Consider the following 17274-nt stretch of genomic DNA (forward strand, 5'->3'; position numbering starts at 1 on the left):
GTACCCAGACTCATGGTGTGTTCCTGGAACAGCACTGCACGTGGGCCTTGGGTGGACCTCACTTCCAGCACGGGGAGGGGGCGTCCTGAACTGTCCCCTAGGCCAGGCCCTGATCTGGGCTGGCCAGGGGCCTTATACCATTCTGTCTTCCCTGTTTATGGGGTATAGAGTGAGGCCGGTGGGTGTGCGCTGAACTTTGGGCCCCGTGGGAGCAGCGTGGTCACCATCCCCCGGGAGCGCCTGGAGGCTGGCTTGGAGTACACCTTCAACCTTACTGTGTGGAAGGCTGGCCGGAAGGAGGAATCTGCCAGCCAGACGGTGGGTGGTGCCTCCGCCCGGCAGGGACCTCGGCCCTGCTGGCACCTGCCCCACCCCCTTCTTTCAAAGGCCTGGAACAAAATACCAGCTAAAACATTGCTTCCAGTTCCACAGAAGATCTTAAAGGGCCCATTGAGGAGGGTTAGTGATTTGTAAAAGCTGAACTTTATTTATTTTTTGCGGTACTGGAGATGGAACCCAGAGGCATTGTACCTCTGAGAAACACCTCCAGCCCTATTTTTTATTCTTTATTTTGAAACAGGATCTCACTGAGTTATGGAGGGCCTCACTAAGTAGCTGAGGCTGGCTGCAAACCACGATCCTTGTCTCAGCCTCCCAAATGCTGGGATTACAAGTGTGTGCCGCCACGCCTGGCTATATTTATTTTTTTATATATTTTTTGTGCTACTGGGGACATTCTATCTCCTAAAGAAATTCTACCTCCCAAGCTACAGTCCCAGTCCTATTTATTTAATTTTTAAATCTTTTTTGTTATTTTGTGGTGTGGGGGATAGAAGCCAGTGACATTCTACCTCTAAGCTATACTCCCAATCCAATTTTTTATTTCTTAATCTTCAAAACAGGGTCTCACTAACTTATAGAGGGCCTCACAAGTTTCTGAGGTTGGCTGCGAACCCGCGATCCTCCTAGATCAGGCTCTCAAGTACTGGGATTACAAGTGTGTGCCACCACACCCAGCTCCTCAGCCGTTTTTGTTGTTGTTTGTTTGTTTTTTTTTTTTTGTGTGTGTGTGTGTGGCACTAGGGATGGAACTCAGGGGTATTCTATCTCTGAGCTACACCCCCAGTCCTATTTTTTATTCTTTATTTTGAATCAGGATCTCACTGATTTGTAAAGAGCCTCACTAAGTAGCTGAGGCTGTCCATGAACCATGATCTTCCCGTCTCAGCCACCTGAATGCTGGGATTACAAGTGTGCACCAACTTGCCCGACTCTATTTTTTAATTAAAAATGTGTGTGTGTGTGTGTGTGTGTGTGTGTGTGTGTGTGTGGTACTGGGGATCGAATCCAGAGGCATTCTACCTCTGAGCTACAGTCCCAGCCCTATTTTTTATTCTATTTTGAAACAGGGTATCAGTAGGTTGATGATAGCCTCACTACTTGTTGAGGCTGTCCTTGAACCTGTGATCCTCCTGTCTTAGCCTCCCAAGTACTGGGATCACAGATGTGTGCCACGATATCTAACTCAAAACATGAACTTTCAAGGTCTACTGTGTGAAAGGCAAATAGAAACCAAGTCCCCCTTACCACAGAGGCGATCACTGTCCCTACATTGTGTCCTGTTTCTGAATGTACTGGCTGATCCTTGCCCTAAGATTCTCCTGCTCTGGTCAGGAAGGAGGAGCATTGTGCAGGGCTGGCCACTCCTGCGGGGTGGGGCGCACCTAGGGGAGGCCTGCCCAGAAACGTCACCTGGAGAGTAAGGACACCTGGCAGGTCTGCCCAGCTGGCCCACCCAACCCAGGCTTACCGGGCACGGAAATCTCTGGGACAGGGCTGCAGAGGGCAGGCTGGTCGGTTCATTCACGCGCCTGGGAGGAGCCTGTGGCTCAGCGGTGCCCCAGCTTCACATGACTAACCCCCAGACAGAGGTGGGAGTGTGTGAGCAGAGCACTCCACCCGCTCCTGGACACTCTCCCAGCTGCAGCTGCGGTGATGGCGAGGTAACTCCACCTTCCCCCCAGGTGCTGGTCCGGAGCGGCCGGGTGCCCCTCGTGTCCCTGGAGTGTGTGTCGTGCAAGGCACAGGCAGTGTATGAAGTGAGCCGCAGTTCCTACGTGTATCTGGAAGGCCGCTGTCTCAACTGCAGCCGCGGCTCCAAGCAAGGGGTGAGCATTGCAGGCGTGGACCTTGAGCAGGCCGTGGGTGGCTGGCGCAGGCCTCACCGCACCCTCTGTGGCCCGCAGCGCTGGGCAGCTCGCACCTTCAGCAACAAGACGCTGGTGCTGGACGAGACCACGACGTCCACTGGCAGCTCGGGCATGCGGCTGGTGGTGCGGCGGGGCGTGCTGCGCGACGGCGAGGGCTACGTCTTCACGCTCACTGTGCTGGGCCACTCGGGCAAGGAGGAGGGCTGTGCCTCCATCCGCCTCTCGCCCAACCGCCCGCCACTTGGCGGCTCCTGTCACCTCTTCCCGCTGGGTGCCGTCCACGCCCTCACCACCAAGGTGCACTTCGAATGCACGGGTGAGTGCAGCCCCCGGGCGGGGCGGGGCGGGGCGGGGTAGGCCTGGCCGCGCTGACCCTGCCGGTGCCCTGCAGGCTGGCGTGATGCAGAGGACGCGGGCGCGCCGCTGGTGTATGCCCTGCTGCTGCGGCGCTGTCGCCAGGGCCACTGCGAGGAGTTCTGCGTGTACAAGGGCAGTCTCGCCACCTATGCGGCTGTGCTGCCCCCGGGCTTTGGGCCGCGCTTCGAGGTGGACCTGGCTGTGGTGGTGCAGGACCAGCTGGGTGCCGCCGTGGTGGCCCTCAACAGGTGAGCTGGGCTGGGAGCCGGGCGGCGCGGTGGCAGTCTGCTCACAGCCCTCCTCTGCCCCTCAGGTCCCTGGCCATCATCCTGCCGGAGTCCAATGGCAGTGCCCCGGGCCTCACACTCTGGCTGCACTGCCTGACGGCCAGCGTGCTGCCGGGCTTGCTGAGGCAGGCCGACCCCCAGCACGTCATTGAGTACTCTTTGGCTCTCATCACCGTGCTTAATGAGGTCAGTGGGTAGGCAGGGGGGGAACCCTAGCGCTCAATCCACAGGGCACTGAGGCCAGACCCCGATGGCCTCTCGAAGGTCATGTACTTGGGCCCCGACAGACACAACCTTTAATGGCCTTGAAGTGAGACTCCTGCTACCAGCAGCCACATGTTGGGCCCAGGGTCCACCTCCCCGTGGTGGCTCCCATGCCCCAGACCGCAGGGCGTCCTGAGCACGCTGCGTCTTGCCCTGGAGGGTGTAGTTCTCGGTTGAGGCCCTGCCTGTGCCTCGCCACAGCACCGCAGCTTGTGACTATTCTGGGCATTCTCCCCGTCACTGGCGGGACCGCCCTTCCTGCCCTGCTGACGGCTCTTCTCGGCTTACTGTCCACCCAGCACGAGCAGGCCCTGGACGTGGTGGCAGAGCCTGACCACGAGCAGCAGCTGCGAGCCGAGATGCGCAAGAACATCACGGAGACACTCGTCTCTCTTCGGGTTGACACTGTGGATGACGTCCAGCAGGTCACGGCCGCACTGGCCCAGTGCATGGTAGGCCCGCGGGCGTGGCCCCCATCGTGCCGCCTCAGCAGCCCTCCTGGTTCTTGGCAGCTCAGCCTGGTGGCCTGAGTCAGAAGGCGCAGCCTGGGCCCGGCAGGGGCTGGCACAAGGTCCTGTCACATGCCTCTCCTCGGGCACACCTGATGTGCACACTCCACCCTGAGCTGCCTGTTGCCTGAGGCCTAGCCCAGCCTGTCCCGTGGAGGTATCACGCCCAGCGTGGGGTGTCGCTGGAGAGCCTGGAGGGCAGCGCCTCCTTAGCTTCCTGGGTCCAGGCGGCACTGTCACCTTGTGGCTTCTGTGGCCTTGGCATCCGCTTTGTTTTCAGTTGTGTGGAAAGCACACCTGGGTGGTTGGTAGTACCACATTCTGTGGGTTCCGGGGGAGCACAGAGGTCTGGTGGGTTGGGATAAGCCAGGTGGCGCTGCGTCTGGACAGCCGCTCCAGCAGCACTGGGGTGGAGGCAGCCGTGAGGGGCGGAGCCGGTGCAGCTGTGGGTGGAGGGAGAAGAGCAGGGCCCGGAGATGCTGCGGACTCCACACAGGTGTCCAGCAGGGAGCTCATGTGCCGCTCCTGCCTGAAGAAGACGTTGCACAAGCTAGAGGGCATGATGCGTATCCTGCAGGCCGAGACCACCGAGGGCACCGTGACACCCACCGCCATCGCGGACAGCATCCTCAACATCACAGGTGTGGCACGTGCCCCCGGCCCCGCCCCCGCGCCTCCCGGGTCCCAACCTCCCGTGCTGTCCCCGCAGGTGACCTCATCCACCTCGCCAGCTTGGACGTGCAGGGCCCTCCGGCCTCCGAGCTGGGGGCTGCGCAGCCCTCGCTTATGGTGGCGTCCAAGGCCTACAACCTTTCGTCCGCCCTCATGTGCATCCTCATGCGTTCTCGGGTGCTCAACGAGGAGCCTCTGACCCTGGCCGGCGACGAGATTGTGGCCCAGGGCAAGCGCTCGGACCCGCTAAGCCTGCTGTGTCAGGGCAACGCCTCGGGCCCCGACTGCCACTTCTCCATCCCCGAGGCCTTCAGTGGGGCCCTGTCCAACCTCAGTGACGTGGTGCAGCTCATCTTCCTCATGGACTCCAATCCCTTCCCCTTCGGCTACATTGGCAACTACACCGTCTCCACCAAGGTGGCCTCCATGGCCTTCCAGACACAGGCGGGCGCCCAGATCCCCATCGAGCGGCTGGCCACGGAGCGCGCCATCACCGTGAAGGTGCCCAGCAGCTCAGACCAGGCGGCCCAGGGACCCCGCGCCCCGGCAGGCTCCGCCATCATCCCACCCCGGGCCTCAGTCGGCACCGTGGTTACCCCAGAGAGCTGCAGTCCCGCGGCGGGGCTGCACCTGCAGGTCACCTACGCGGTGCTGAGCGGTGGGTGTCATAGCTAGCACGGGCCGAGCCCTCTCCCAGCCTTGTCCCACCCATGCTGTGGCTACTGGTCACTTCCGCCCCTGCCTGCTGCACGGGGCCCTGGGGCACCCTCGAGTGGGCAAGCTTCCCGGGTGGACGTCTGAGGCTATGCGTATCACCCCCCAGAGCGTTACCTGACTGAGGAGCCGGAGCCGTACCTGGCTGTGTACCTGCACTCAGAGCCCTGGCCCAACGAGTACAACTGCTCGGCCAGCAGGAGGGTCAGCACGGAGGTGCTGCGGGCTGACGACCACAGGCCCTATACCTTCTTCATCGCCCCGGGGTGAGTGCATCCTGCCAGGGCCGTGGAGACCATGGGGCCTGGGAGTGGGCTAGGGCAGGGTGCACATGCTTTGGTCTGTACCGGCCCGGGGCCCGTGGGTTCTGTGGAAGCCAGTGGTAGCAGGAAGGCTGGGTGCTGGCCAGGCGTGGCGGCCGGGACCCCGGGACCCAGTGAGATCTGGCTATGCTACCGCCCTGTCCCCAGCAGGACCAGAAGCCTGAGCGGCAGTTACTACCTGAACTTGACCAGCCACTTCCACTGGTCGGCGCTGGAAGTGTCCGTGGGGCTGTACACATCCTTGTGCCAGTACTTTAACCAGGAGGAGATGGTGTGGAGGACCGAGGGGCTCGCGCCCCTGGAGGAGACCTCGCCCAGCCAGGCCGTCTGCCTCACCCGCCACCTCACCGCTTTCGGCGCCAGCCTCCTCGTGCCCCCCAGCCAGGTCCACTTCATTTTTCCAGTGAGTGGTGCCTGCCGGCAGGTCTCTCAGCCAAGCGGGAAGGACCAGGTGGGCTTGGTCTCTGTCCCTGAGGGGATGCACGAGGGGTTTCCCGGGCTGATGACTATGTTCCCAGGAGCCGGCCGTGGGTGTGAACTACATCGTCTTGCTGACGTGCGCTGTGTGCCTGGTGACCTACGCAGTCATGGCCGTGATCCTGCGCAAACTGGACCAGCTGGATGTCAGCCGGGCACGCACCATCCCTTTCTGTGGGAAGGGAGGGCGCTTCAAGTACGAGATCCTGGTCAAGACCGGCTGGGGCCGAGGTGCAGGTGAGGGGAGGGCGGGGCCGCGTGGCTACCCTGGTCTGACTCCCACCAGTGTCCCGGGCTCTGACTGCCCCACCCTGTGGTGACTGTGGTGGTAGGTGTGCTAAAACAGCACTCAAGTTTCCAAGCGCTGTGTAAGGGGTTAGCTCGCGAATCCTGTAACCACAGCGCGTGGCGTGAAGCGGGAGCTCCGGGGCCAGTCAGCACCGCTGGTCCTCGCTGCGCAGGGCCCTGGGGCCTTGAGTGTGCAGGCGAGCGCTGCCTGCAAGGGTGGGCCTTGAGTGTGTGCAGGTGAATGCCGCCTGCAAGGGTGGGCCTGGTAGTCAGTGGAGGAATTGAGTTTATTTCGGGATTACACATGCTTATAATCCCAGTACTTGAGAGGCTGAGACAGGATTCGTGGCCAGCCTCAACCTCTCTGCCCTCTGCAACTTAGAGACTCTGTTTCAAAATAAAGAATAACAAATAGGGCTGAGAACGTAGCTTGAAGGTAGAAGGTGCCTAGGTTCCATCCCCAGTAGCGCAAAAAAAAACCCCAAAAAACTCTTTCTGTCTTAAACATATAGAGAAGTACATCATTAAGTTAAAATGTTAGAAAACAGGAGCCGGGCGTGGTGTCGCACGCTTGTAATCCCAGCATTCGGGAGGCTGAGACCGGAGGATCGCGGTTCACGGACAGCCTCAGCTACTTAGTGAGGCTCTGCAACTCAGTGAGACCTGGTTTCAAAATAAAGAATAAAGGCCGGGCGTGGTGGCGCACGCTTGTAATCCCCGCGCTTGGGAGGCGGAGACGAGGATCGCGCAGGTTCGAAGCCAGCCGCGCTGGCGTAAGAGACCCTGTTTCAAAAATATAAAATAGGTCTGGGAGTGTAGCCCAGAGGTAGAAGGGCTTCCAGGAACCCCAGTACCACCAAAAAAAAAATAAAGAATAAAATATAGGGCAGGAGGTGTAGCTCGGAGATCAAATGCCTCTGGGTTCCACCCCCAGTACCACATACACACCAAAAAAATGTGTGATCACAGCAGACCCACAAAAACAAACAAAGACAAAAAACCAGAACAGAGCTCGGTCTTATCTCCTGTGGAGCGCGCCTGTGGCATTTGGACGGCGTGCGCATCCTCCTGCGACAGGGTGGCACGGAGCACGCGGCTCCGCATAGTGGCAAGTGTTGTGTTCCAAGTTCACGTCAGCGTCCGGTGTTACCCTTCTGTGTCCACTGACGTGAGACCCCTGAGCACTCTGGGGTAGGGGCTCTCCAGCCTCCCCTCCCTTGTTGCCACAGTTTCTGCTGTTTTATTTATTTATTTATGGTACTGGGAATGGGACCCAGGGGCATTCTACCTCTGAGCTACACCCTCAGCCGTAGTTTTTATTCTATATTTTGAAACAGGGTCTCACTGAGTTGCAAAGGGCCTTACTAAGTAGCTGAGGCTGTCCTCGAACCGTGATCCTGATGTCTCAGCCTCCTGAATGCTGGGATTACAAGCATGCGCCACCACGCCTTTTTGATGGTACTGGGGTTCCTGGAAACCCTTCTACCTCCGGGCTACACTCCCAAACCCATTTTATATTTTTTAATTGGAAACAGCGTCTCTTAAGCCAGCAAGGCTGGCTTCAAACCAGCGCGATCCTCCTGTCTCTGCCTTTCAAGCGCGGGGATTACAAGCATGTGTCACCACGCCTGGTCCTTTAGTTTTTATTTTGAAACAGGATTTTGCTAGGTTGCTGAGGCTGTCCTTGAACCTGCGATCCTCCTGTCCCAGCCTCCCAAGTGCTGGAATCACAGGTGTGTGCCACCGTGCCTGCCGTGATCACACATTTTTTTGGTGTATATGTAGTACTGGGGGTGCAACCCAGGGGCTTTTCTACCTCCGGGCTATACTCCCAGACCTATTTTATACTTTATTTGGAAACAGTGTCCCTAAGTTGCTGAGAGCCTCACTCAGTAGCTGAGGCTGGCTTTGAACCTGTGCGATCCTCCTGTCTCAGCCTCCCAAGTGCTGGGATTACAAGCGTGCGCCACCATGCCCAGCTTTAGTTTTTTTCTTGAAACAGAATCTTGCTAGGTTGCTGAGGCTGTCCTTGAACCTGCGATCCTCCCAGGTTCAAGGCTGTCCCAGCCTCCCAAGTGCTGGGATCACAGGTGTGTGACACCGTGCCTGGCATGATCACACATTTTCACAAGTCACATAGGCTTATCACCAGAGGGGGAGGAAGCTCCATTGCTGGTGGTCAGTGTGCAACCAAGTTGTGATGCTGCCTGGTTCTTGACTCTGGTGACTTTCACACAGTGACCAGGGGCTGAAGAGCAGCAGCCAGGCCTGCAGTTTCTGACAGTATGACTGAAATTCATGTCTATCAAGATGGTACAAACCAAGCCGGGCGCGGTGGGCACGCTTGAAATCTCAGTACTTAGGAGGCAGAGACTGGAGGGTTGCGGTTCGCAGACAGCCTCAGCTACTTATTGAGGCCCTCCGCAACTCAGTGAGACCCTGTTTCAAAATAAAGAATAAAAAATTGGACAGGAGGTGTAGCTCAGAGGTCATATGCCCCTGGGTTCCATCCCTAGACCTACCAAAAAAAAAAAAAAAAAGGTGCTTGCTGAATGTATGAAAGTTGGCAGAACGGCTTCCCCGGGGGTCCCACATATGGTGGGCAGGGAGCCCTGAGTTTACCAGTCCTGTCCTGCAGGTACCACAGCCCACGTGGGCATCATGCTGTACGGGGCAGATAGCCGGAGTGGCCACCGGCACCTGGACGGGGACAGAGCCTTCCACCGCAACAGCCTGGACGTCTTCCAGATCGCCACGCCGCAGAGCCTGGGCCCTGTGTGGAAGCTCCGGGTGTGGCACGACAACAAAGGTTGGCAGTGCCGCCCCGCCGGGCCCCCGCCCCGCGCCCCAAGGCCCTAAGCTCCTTTCCTCCGCAGGGCTCAGCCCCGCCTGGTTCCTGCAGCACATCATCGTCAGGGACCTGCAGAACGCCCGCAGCACCTTCTTCCTGGTCAACGACTGGCTATCTGTGGAGACAGAGGCCAACGGGGGCCTGGTGGAGAAGGAAGTGCTGGCCGCAAGTAAGGCTCCACCTCAGGCGGCCAGGGGGTTCGGGGCCGTGGGAGGCCCCCTGCAGCCTCTCTGCCCTTCTCGCAGGTGACGCAGCCCTGTGGCAGTTCCGGCGCCTCCTGGTGGCCGAGCTGCAGCGTGGCTTCTTTGACAAGCACATCTGGCTGTCCATGTGGGACCGGCCACCTCGCAGCCGCTTCACCCGCGTGCAGAGGGCCACCTGCTGTGTCCTCCTCCTCTGCCTCTTCTTGGGTGCCAATGCCGTGTGGTACGGGGTCGTGGGAGACGCCACCTACAGGTGGGTGCCTGGGGGTCAGGATGGCCCTCCCTGCCCCATCCCTCCTGCCTGCAGCCTGAGCGGGCCTGGTCTCGCCCTCCACAGCTCTGGGCCCGTGTCCCACCTGCTCCCGCCCAGTGTTGACACAGTTGCCATCGGCCTGGTGTCCAGTGTCGTTGTCTACCCCGTCTATTTGGCCATCCTGTTCCTCTTCCGGATGTCCCGGAGCAAGGTCGGTGGGGCCAGTGCCTTGGAGCTCTGGGTTGGAGCTCTGGGTGGAGTGTGGTCTTTGCTGCTGGGCTGCCTGGGAGGGTGGTCAGAGGGAAAAAAACCAATGATCCAAAAGCCGATTTTCTGGAAAGGTCAACAAAATTGACAGACTTTTAGCTGGATTGACTGAGGGGAAAAAAGACTCAAATTGCCAAAATTGTGAAGGGGGACGGCACCATCGCAGACCATCCAGAGACCTTGAGACTCAGGAGGGAGTGTCGAGAACACTTAGGAGGGAGCGCGCCCGCTGGGGACTCAGAAGAAGCAGGCGGGCATGGGGCACGCACTAGTGACCCCAGGCCTTGGGAGGCTGAGAAGGCACTGCAGGTCTGAGGCCCACCTCAGCAACATAGACCATTTGCAACTTAGACCCTGTTTCCAAATAAAAACTAAAGCCAGGCGTGGTGGCGGGTGCACGCTTGTAATCCCAGTACTTGGGAGGCTGAGATGGGAGGATCACAGGTTCAGACTTGTGATCACAACTTAGTGAGATCTTGTTTCCAAATAAGAATAAAATGGGGCTGGGGTTTAGCTCAGGTAGAATGGCCCTGTGTTCATCCCCAGCACCACACATGCACACAAAAGATTTCCTGCCTCCCAGTGTCTCTCATACGGGATCGTCATCTCACAGATTGTGTGTCTGTGGTGCTGGGGATGAACACAGGGGCACTCTACCTCTGAGCTGCACCACCAGACCTATTTTTATTCCTTATTTTGAAATAGAATCTCACTGAGTTGCGAAGGACCTCACTAAGTAGTACCTGAGGCTGCTCGCAAACCGCGATCCTCCCATCTCAGCCTCCCAAATGCTAGGATAACAAGTGTGTGCCACCATGCCCAGTATCTTTTTATTTCTTGTTTTAAAGGATCTTGGTCTTGCTAGGTTTCTGAGGGGCTCCCTAAGTTGCTGAGGCTGTCCTTGAACCTTTAATCTTCCTGTTGCAGCCTCCCAGGTACTAGAATGACAGGTACGTACCAGTACGCTCAGTGACCATCCATTTTTCAAAGGCTCTAGAGTGTCAATGTAGCTGGGGTCTGGTCTACCATGATAGACGGTGGCCATAACTCTAGAACATTCTTGCACAGCACTGCCGTAGCTCAGCATGTCTGCTCAGGACGCAGCTTTATGCCGTCCTGAGCAGGGGCCAGAGTTGCCTCCCGCCAACACCAGCCCTCTCCTGCAGGTGGCAGGGGGCCTGAGCCCCAGCCCCACGGGGCAGCAGGTTCTGGATGCTGACAGCTGCCTGGACTCTTGCGTGCTGGACAGCTCCTTCCTCACCCTCTCGGGCCTCCGCGCCGAGGTGAGGCCTCCGCTGGGGGTTGGGGGTTCTGCCGCCTCTGGCAGGCTGGACTCTGAGGCTTGTTTTACACGTGTAACAGGCCTTCGCTGGGCAAGTAAGAGGTGACTTATTTCTGGATGATTCTAAAAGGTGAGGCCACCTGGAGGAAGCCATGCTTGGCGTCTGTCAGCTGTGTCGCGCCGCCCGGGGGCATGGGGCCGCCTGTGTCCGTGTCTGGTGCCACAGGCTCTGACGTCGGCACTGTCCCAGGGCAGACTTGCTCTAGAGCTGTGTGCCCCGTGTGTGACGTGACTAGATGTGGCTCAGATAGAGGCAAAGATGTGTTCCCCTGGGGCACTTGCTGACCTGTGTCACCCGCAGCCTGGCGTGCTGGCCACCCAGCGAAGGTACACTCAGTTGGCCAGACCTGCTCAGTGACCCTTCCATCGTGGGCAGCACCCTACAGCGGCTGGCACAGGGCCGAGTGCTGGGCTTGGAGGAGGACGGCCTCTCCCTGGCCAGCCCCTCCTCGCCTTCCAAATACTTCTCAGCATCAGGTGAGCTGGGCGTGGGAGGGAGGCCAGTGCCCGGCCCTGAGTGGCCGGGCTCCCCAACCTGTCCTGTTTCCTCCAGATGAAGACCTGATCCGGCAGGTCCTGGCTGAAGGGGCCAGCAGTGTAGCTGCCACCCAGGACACCCACGCAGAGACGGACCTGCTCACCAGCTTGTGAGTGCCCAGCTCCTGGGGGGCAGGCAGCAGGAGCCCAGGCCAAGGAGGCCTGCCCACCTGGGTGGGCACGGGCTCACGGGCTCTGCCTCTCCCCCAGGGCCCCGCTGTGCACATTTCTTGACTGTTCTGAGCCTCCAGGAGGGCGGAGACTCGCTAATCGGGCCCTGGGTGATGGGGTGTATGCAAGGAGCCATGGTGTCCTGAGCTCCCAGCACTGCCCTGGTCAGGCAGGAGAGGCTTAGGGAACTGCCCTGAGGAGTGGGCCTGGTGCTGCTGCCTTCTCCTGGGAGGGCTTGCAGAGTTCAGCCCCGCCTGTGCCTCAGGTCCAGCGCTCCTGGGGAGAAGACGGAGAGACCAGCGCTGCAGAGGCTGAGGGAGGAGCCACCCCCGCTGGCAAGGCTCTCCAGGACAGGTGTGCTTGTGGGGGTGGCCCCCCTGGCTGCCCACTGGGCCACAGTCTCACTGTTGTCTCTGTCCCCAGGCCTGCAGAAGCGCCTGCTGCCTCCCTGGGCTGCCGCGCTGGCCCACGCGCTCAGCCTGCTGCTGGTGGCCGTGGCCGTGGGGGTCTCCGGGTGGATCGGGGCCAGCTTCCCCCCCAGCGTGAGTGTCCTGTGGCTTCTCTCAAGCAGCTCCAGCTTCCTGGCCTCTTTCCTGGGCTGGGAACCGCTTAAGGTGAGTGGGCTGGTGGGAGGCGGGCTGCCATCCGCACACGTGCTCCTGACGCCGCCCCTCCCCAGGTCCTGCTGGAAGCCCTGTACTTCTCTTTGGTGGCCAAACGGCTGCACCCCGACGAAGACGACACCCTGGTGGAGAGCCCGGCCGTGACTCCCGTGAGCGAGCGAGTGCCCCGTGTGCGGCCTCCCCACGGCTTTGCGCTCTTCCTGGCTAAGGAAGAAGCCCGCAAGGTCAAGAGGCTGCACGGCATGCTGAGGGTGAGCCGGCTCTGTTTCCCAGCTCCCCCAGCGCACAGGGCGGCCCCACAGGCCCTTCCCCAGCACAAGGGCCTTGGGTGACCACTCGGTGCTGCAGCCTCCGCTCTCTGCCTGCCGCGGCCCCCACCTGCACTGCGGCGCCTCTCCATCCTGCTCCACTCAGCCCTGTGAGCAGGGCATCCGCGCTCTTCCTTAATGCCACATGTCCTGGCTGGGGCAGTTTGCTGCCCACGGTTCTGAAGCCAAGGCTGGCCAGGATCAGCTGAGCCCGGGACTGTCCGATCCTACAGAGCCTCCTGGTGTACATGCTTTTCCTGCTGGTGACGCTGCTGGCCAACTATGGGGACGCCGCCTCCCAGGGCCAGGCCTACCGCCTGCAGAGGGCCATCAGGCGAGAGCCGGAGAGCCAGGCCTTCCTGGCCATCACCCGGTAGGGACACCCCAGGCACATGTGCCTGTCTGTCGGGCCAGGCCCACTTCTGTCTGCCCTTGCCCAGCCCTGCCCCTAGGAGGCTTTTGGACGTGTGTAGGTGATTTGTGGTCGTCAGGATTTGAGCAGGTGCTGCTGGTGTCTGTGGGAAGAGACCAGAGGACTGCTGAGCACTCTCAGTGCCCTGGGCAGCAGCGTGGGGGGAGGAGCCCGGCCTGGCAGGTCGTCCCTGCCGCATGCCGTCTCTGAGCCTGTGAGCCCAGTGGGTGGGAGCGCCGCAGGCTGGTGGGCGACTGCCTGTCTGTGCTGCAGGTCTGACGAGTTCTGGCCCTGGATGTCCCACGTGTTGCTACCCTATGTCCACGGGAACCAGTCCAGCCCTGAGCTGGGGCCCCCAAGGCTGCGGCAAGTGCGGCTACAGGATGGTGAGCTGGGGCCCCCCGCGCTTCTCCCTGCTCCTCCCCTAGCAGCGTGGCCCTTAGCCTCTCCCTGCTCCGGTTTCCTTTCTGTAAGCCAGGTAACCATGTTCATTCTGGGGTTGCTGGGAGGACTTGGGGATGGCATAGCCAGCGCGCATTCTGTTCTGATGGTGTGGTGGGCCTCCACGTTCTAGCTCTCTGTCCTGACGCCCCCGGCTTGGGGGTGCACACATGCGCAACCTCAGGCGGCTTTAGTACCAGCGACTATGGCATTGGCTGGCAGAGTGCAGCCCACAATGGCTCTGAGATGTGGACCTACTCTGCGCCTGACCTGCTGGGGTGAGCTGATGAGCCCTGGTCCCTGCAGGGGTGGGAGGGGCTCTTCCCCAGAAGAGGTCCGCCCGCCCGCTTGGCCCCACAAGCCGGCAGGCCGCTCTTACCCAGCCATCCTACAGCACCTGGTACTGGGGCTACTGTGCCGTGTACGACAGCGGGGGCTACGTGCAGGAGCTGGGCCCCAGCCTCGAGGAGAGCCAGGCTCGGCTGGGCTTCCTGCAGCTGCACAAATGGCTGGACAGCAGGTGCGCTCTGGCTGGGCAGTCACGCCCAGCATGCCAGCCTCCCCCGCCCGCCCTGGCCCTCTCCTCCCTCCGTCCCCTGCGCTGACCACCAGCTCTCCCTCGCAGGAGCCGCGCCGTGTTCGTGGAGCTCACTCGCTACAGCCCAGCAGTGGGGCTGCACGCCGCCGTCACGCTGCGCCTCGAGTTCCCGGCGGCCGGCCGCGCCCTGGCTGCCCTCAGCGTCCGCCCGTTCGCCCTGTGGCGCCTCAGCGCGGGCCTGTCCTTGCCGCTGCTCACCTCGGTGCGCCCCGTTCTGCCGGGTTGGGGGGCCGCCAGGGCCGTCCTGCGCTGACTGCCCCCCGCCGTCCTAGGTGTGCCTGCTGCTGTTCGCGTTCTACTTCTCCGCGGCCGAGGTGCGTGCCTGGCACAGGGAGGGCTGCAGTCGCGTGGCGCGGCCCGGGGCCTGGGCGCGCTGGCTGCTGGTGGCGCTGACTGCGGCCGCGGCCCTGGTACGCCTGGCCCAGCTGGGCGCCGCGGACCGCCAGTGGACCCGCTTCGTGCGCGGCCGCCCGCACCGCTTCACCAGCTTCGACCAGGTGGCGCAGCTGAGCGCGGCCGCCCGCGGCCTGGCGGCCTCACTGCTCTTCCTGCTGCTGGTCAAGGTGCGCGGGACCAGGAGGCCGGCGGGCGGGCGGGCACAGGCCCCTCCGCAGCCGCAGACTGACACCCCCTGCCCGCAGGCCGCCCAGCAGCTGCGGTTCGTGCGACAGTGGGCGGTTTTCGGCAAGACGCTGTGCCGCGCCCTGCCGGAGCTCGCAGGAGCCGCCATAGGCCTGGCTGTGCTCGGCGTGGCGTACGCTCAGCTGGCCCTTCTGGTAGGTGACCCTCATGGGGCCTGGGGCCTGTGCCGCTGCACTCGGACCTCACTGGCTGTTCCCCCCACAGCTCGTGTCCTCCTCCGCGCATTCCCTCCAGAGCATGGCACGGACCCTCCTGGTGCTGTGCCCTGGGGCCAGGGTGCCTGCCTCCTGCCCCGCCGACTCCTGGCCCCTGGCCCCCCTGCTGTGTGCTGGGCTCTGGGCGCTCCGGCTGTGGGGCGCCCTGAGGCTGGGGGCAGTCCTCCTGCGCTGGCGGTACCACGCTCTGCGGGGTGAGCTGTACCGGCCGGCCTGGGAGCCGCAGGACTACGAGATGGTCGAGCTCTTCTTGCGCCGGCTACGGCTCTGGATGGGCTTCAGCAAGGTCAAGGAGGTGGGTACGGCCCAGTGGGGGGGAGAGGGACGCACCCTGGGCCCAGCGAGCCCAGGGTGCAGCCGGATTGACCGAGCCCCTGTGCCGCCCCCAGTTCCGTCACAAGGTCCGCTTTGAAGGGATGGAGCCACTGCCTTCCCGTTCATCCAGGGGCTCCAAGTGCTCCCCAGAGGCGCCCCTGCGCAGCGTTGGCTCTGATGCCTCACACCCATCCTCCTCCTCCAGCCAGCAGGACGGGCTGCGCACTGGCCGCCCAGCGCGGGGGCAGCCTGAGCCCTCCCGCCTGCTTGCTGTGTTTGAGGCTCTGCTCACACAGTGTGACAGGCTCAACCAGGCCACAGAGGACGTCTACCAGCTGGAGCAGCGGCTGCAGCAGCTGCACAGTCACAGAGGTCACGGGGGCGGCAGGACCTCGCCTTCCCCTGGCCCTCAGCCAGCCCTGCACAGCCTCCCCGCCGGGGCTGGCCCCGGCCCAGACCTGGCTACAGGAGCCAGCAGGGCATCCCTGCGGGCAAAGAACAAGGTGCACCCTGGCGGCACTTAGCCTGGGGATGGGCCTGTGGCCCTGCTCGGACCCCTTTGAGCCAGCGTGCACACCGCTCAGTATTACCTTCTGCCGCCTGAGGATTCAGGCCAGGCAGAAAGGCTGCACGTAAGTTCCCCAGAGAGCAGGCAGGGGGGTCTGCCTGTCCCACTGGGCTTCAGCACTTTAAAGGCTGTGAGCAGCCAGGACCCAGGGTTCCCGCCCCAGTCCCCATGGGGAGGTGCAGCAGCTTGGACGGAGCGCGCGCTAACTTATTTCCCAAGTCCTCAGGTTCAGCGGGCTGTGCCCGGCCCCACCCCTGGGCAGCTGCCTCCCTCGCCAAGGACCCAGGCTTCCTGGGGGGCGAGGCTGCACCCGCCCTCCACCCCTAAGTTATTTCGTCTCCTGCCCTGCAGCTCTCGCCTCCGGCTGCCAGCCCTTGTGTGTCTACCGTCTGTAATTTATACGGGGTTAAAAGTGTGTATATTTTTGTATGGCGCTTTCACCAGGGCTGAGGGGCCTGGTGGCGGGAGTGGGGGCTGCAGGCTCAGTGCAGGGCCGCGGGCAGGGGAAGGTGGCTCCGACCTGCTGATGTCGGGTCTAGGCCAGAGCAAGACTAGTGAAGTTAGGTTGAACGGACGCTCCTGGGGGCTGGCCCCCAGGGCTGGGCCGGGCAGCCAGCGTGTGACCGCGAACAGCAGAGAGGGACCCCAGCGGCGCCCGGCCCCAAGGGCCTCACAGAGCCTCCACCCGCCTCCAACCTCGCCACAGACAAAGTCAATAAAGAGCTGTCTGACTGCTCCTGCGCCTCTGTCTGAACACCAAGGGCCAGGTGGGGCCACGGTTTATTTCAAACACTGGCCGATGTCACGGGATGGGGAGGAGCCACGACAGCCGGGAAGAGCCAGCACCGCGGGCTCACACGAACTCTGTGAAGTCGTCCACGGAGGAGATGAGGCGCTTCCGCTGGCCTGCCTCGCAGGCGGGTGGGGGCGCAGCCGCAGCCTGTGCCGGGGCCCTGGGGTGCGCCGTGGGGTGCGTCTGCAGCAGAGGCAGGCTGGGGTTTGGGTAGTGGGCTTCTTCGCGGATCTGGGGGTGGAAGGCTTTGGCAGCAAGCCCAGCAGGGGCTGTCCCCGCCCTCAGCACCAGTCCCAGGAGCCCCAGCCTCCCTACCCGGTGGCGGAGCCGCTTGATGTGGCGGAGGCGGGCGATCCACTTGGAGGGGTAGATGTCGGTGGGGTTGGAGCGGCTGTGGTGTACCTGTGAAGCCATCTGGGGCAAGGGCAGGGGGTCAGCCCTCGCAGGGCCCCGCAGCCCACCCGCCCCGGCGTCGCCCCACTCACGTTGGCATGCAGGGCCATCTGGCGAGCCACAAAGGGCAGGTTGCGGTCAGACACGATCTTGGCCACGCTGGTGTCCACGAGTCCCTCCATGTCTGGGGAGACGCAAGGCTCACACCATGCTCAGCCCCGGCCGCCCACCTGTCCCAGTC

General features: G+C 61.9%; 2 protein-coding genes across 24 annotated transcripts in view; one reads left to right on the plus strand and one right to left on the minus strand.

Moving 5' to 3' along the window:
- Nucleotides 1-15803, plus strand: part of PKD1 (polycystin 1, transient receptor potential channel interacting) — a gene marked incomplete at both ends in the record, with an annotated part of 46955 nt that extends 31152 nt beyond the window's left edge. The window contains 30 exons of the mRNA XM_080702430.1: nucleotides 169-318; nucleotides 2025-2168; nucleotides 2247-2526; nucleotides 2602-2815; nucleotides 2881-3040; nucleotides 3418-3570; nucleotides 4124-4268; nucleotides 4337-4957; nucleotides 5123-5279; nucleotides 5487-5739; nucleotides 5855-6050; nucleotides 8740-8917; nucleotides 8985-9121; nucleotides 9198-9408; nucleotides 9493-9619; nucleotides 10842-10958; nucleotides 11038-11087; nucleotides 11319-11494; nucleotides 11571-11664; nucleotides 11991-12339; nucleotides 12405-12599; nucleotides 12890-13029; nucleotides 13342-13454; nucleotides 13694-13787; nucleotides 13904-14029; nucleotides 14135-14309; nucleotides 14380-14670; nucleotides 14749-14883; nucleotides 14954-15259; nucleotides 15354-15803. Of these exons, the coding sequence (XP_080558556.1) occupies nucleotides 169-318; nucleotides 2025-2168; nucleotides 2247-2526; nucleotides 2602-2815; nucleotides 2881-3040; nucleotides 3418-3570; nucleotides 4124-4268; nucleotides 4337-4957; nucleotides 5123-5279; nucleotides 5487-5739; nucleotides 5855-6050; nucleotides 8740-8917; nucleotides 8985-9121; nucleotides 9198-9408; nucleotides 9493-9619; nucleotides 10842-10958; nucleotides 11038-11087; nucleotides 11319-11494; nucleotides 11571-11664; nucleotides 11991-12339; nucleotides 12405-12599; nucleotides 12890-13029; nucleotides 13342-13454; nucleotides 13694-13787; nucleotides 13904-14029; nucleotides 14135-14309; nucleotides 14380-14670; nucleotides 14749-14883; nucleotides 14954-15259; nucleotides 15354-15803 (5937 nt within the window). The remainder of the gene's footprint in view (nucleotides 1-168; nucleotides 319-2024; nucleotides 2169-2246; nucleotides 2527-2601; nucleotides 2816-2880; nucleotides 3041-3417; nucleotides 3571-4123; nucleotides 4269-4336; nucleotides 4958-5122; nucleotides 5280-5486; nucleotides 5740-5854; nucleotides 6051-8739; nucleotides 8918-8984; nucleotides 9122-9197; nucleotides 9409-9492; nucleotides 9620-10841; nucleotides 10959-11037; nucleotides 11088-11318; nucleotides 11495-11570; nucleotides 11665-11990; nucleotides 12340-12404; nucleotides 12600-12889; nucleotides 13030-13341; nucleotides 13455-13693; nucleotides 13788-13903; nucleotides 14030-14134; nucleotides 14310-14379; nucleotides 14671-14748; nucleotides 14884-14953; nucleotides 15260-15353) is intronic.
- An 897-nt stretch (nucleotides 15804-16700) lies between these two features.
- Nucleotides 16701-17274, minus strand: part of TSC2 (TSC complex subunit 2) — a gene marked incomplete at both ends in the record, with an annotated part of 42259 nt that continues 41685 nt past the window's right edge. For 21 of the 23 annotated variants that reach the window (XM_080704346.1, XM_080704345.1, XM_080704337.1 and 18 more), the window contains 3 exons: nucleotides 16701-16871; nucleotides 16956-17054; nucleotides 17126-17217. In XM_080704346.1, the coding sequence (XP_080560472.1) occupies nucleotides 16701-16871; nucleotides 16956-17054; nucleotides 17126-17217 (362 nt within the window). Of the gene's footprint in view, nucleotides 16872-16955; nucleotides 17218-17274 lie in introns of all 23 variants that reach the window. The other 2 variants (XM_080704334.1, XM_080704348.1) reach the window with 2 other exon arrangements.

The sequence above is a fragment of the Muscardinus avellanarius genome (genome assembly GCF_963383645.1).
Source record: "Muscardinus avellanarius genome assembly, chromosome: 10".
In the NCBI taxonomy this organism is placed as follows: domain Eukaryota; kingdom Metazoa; phylum Chordata; class Mammalia; order Rodentia; family Gliridae; genus Muscardinus; species Muscardinus avellanarius.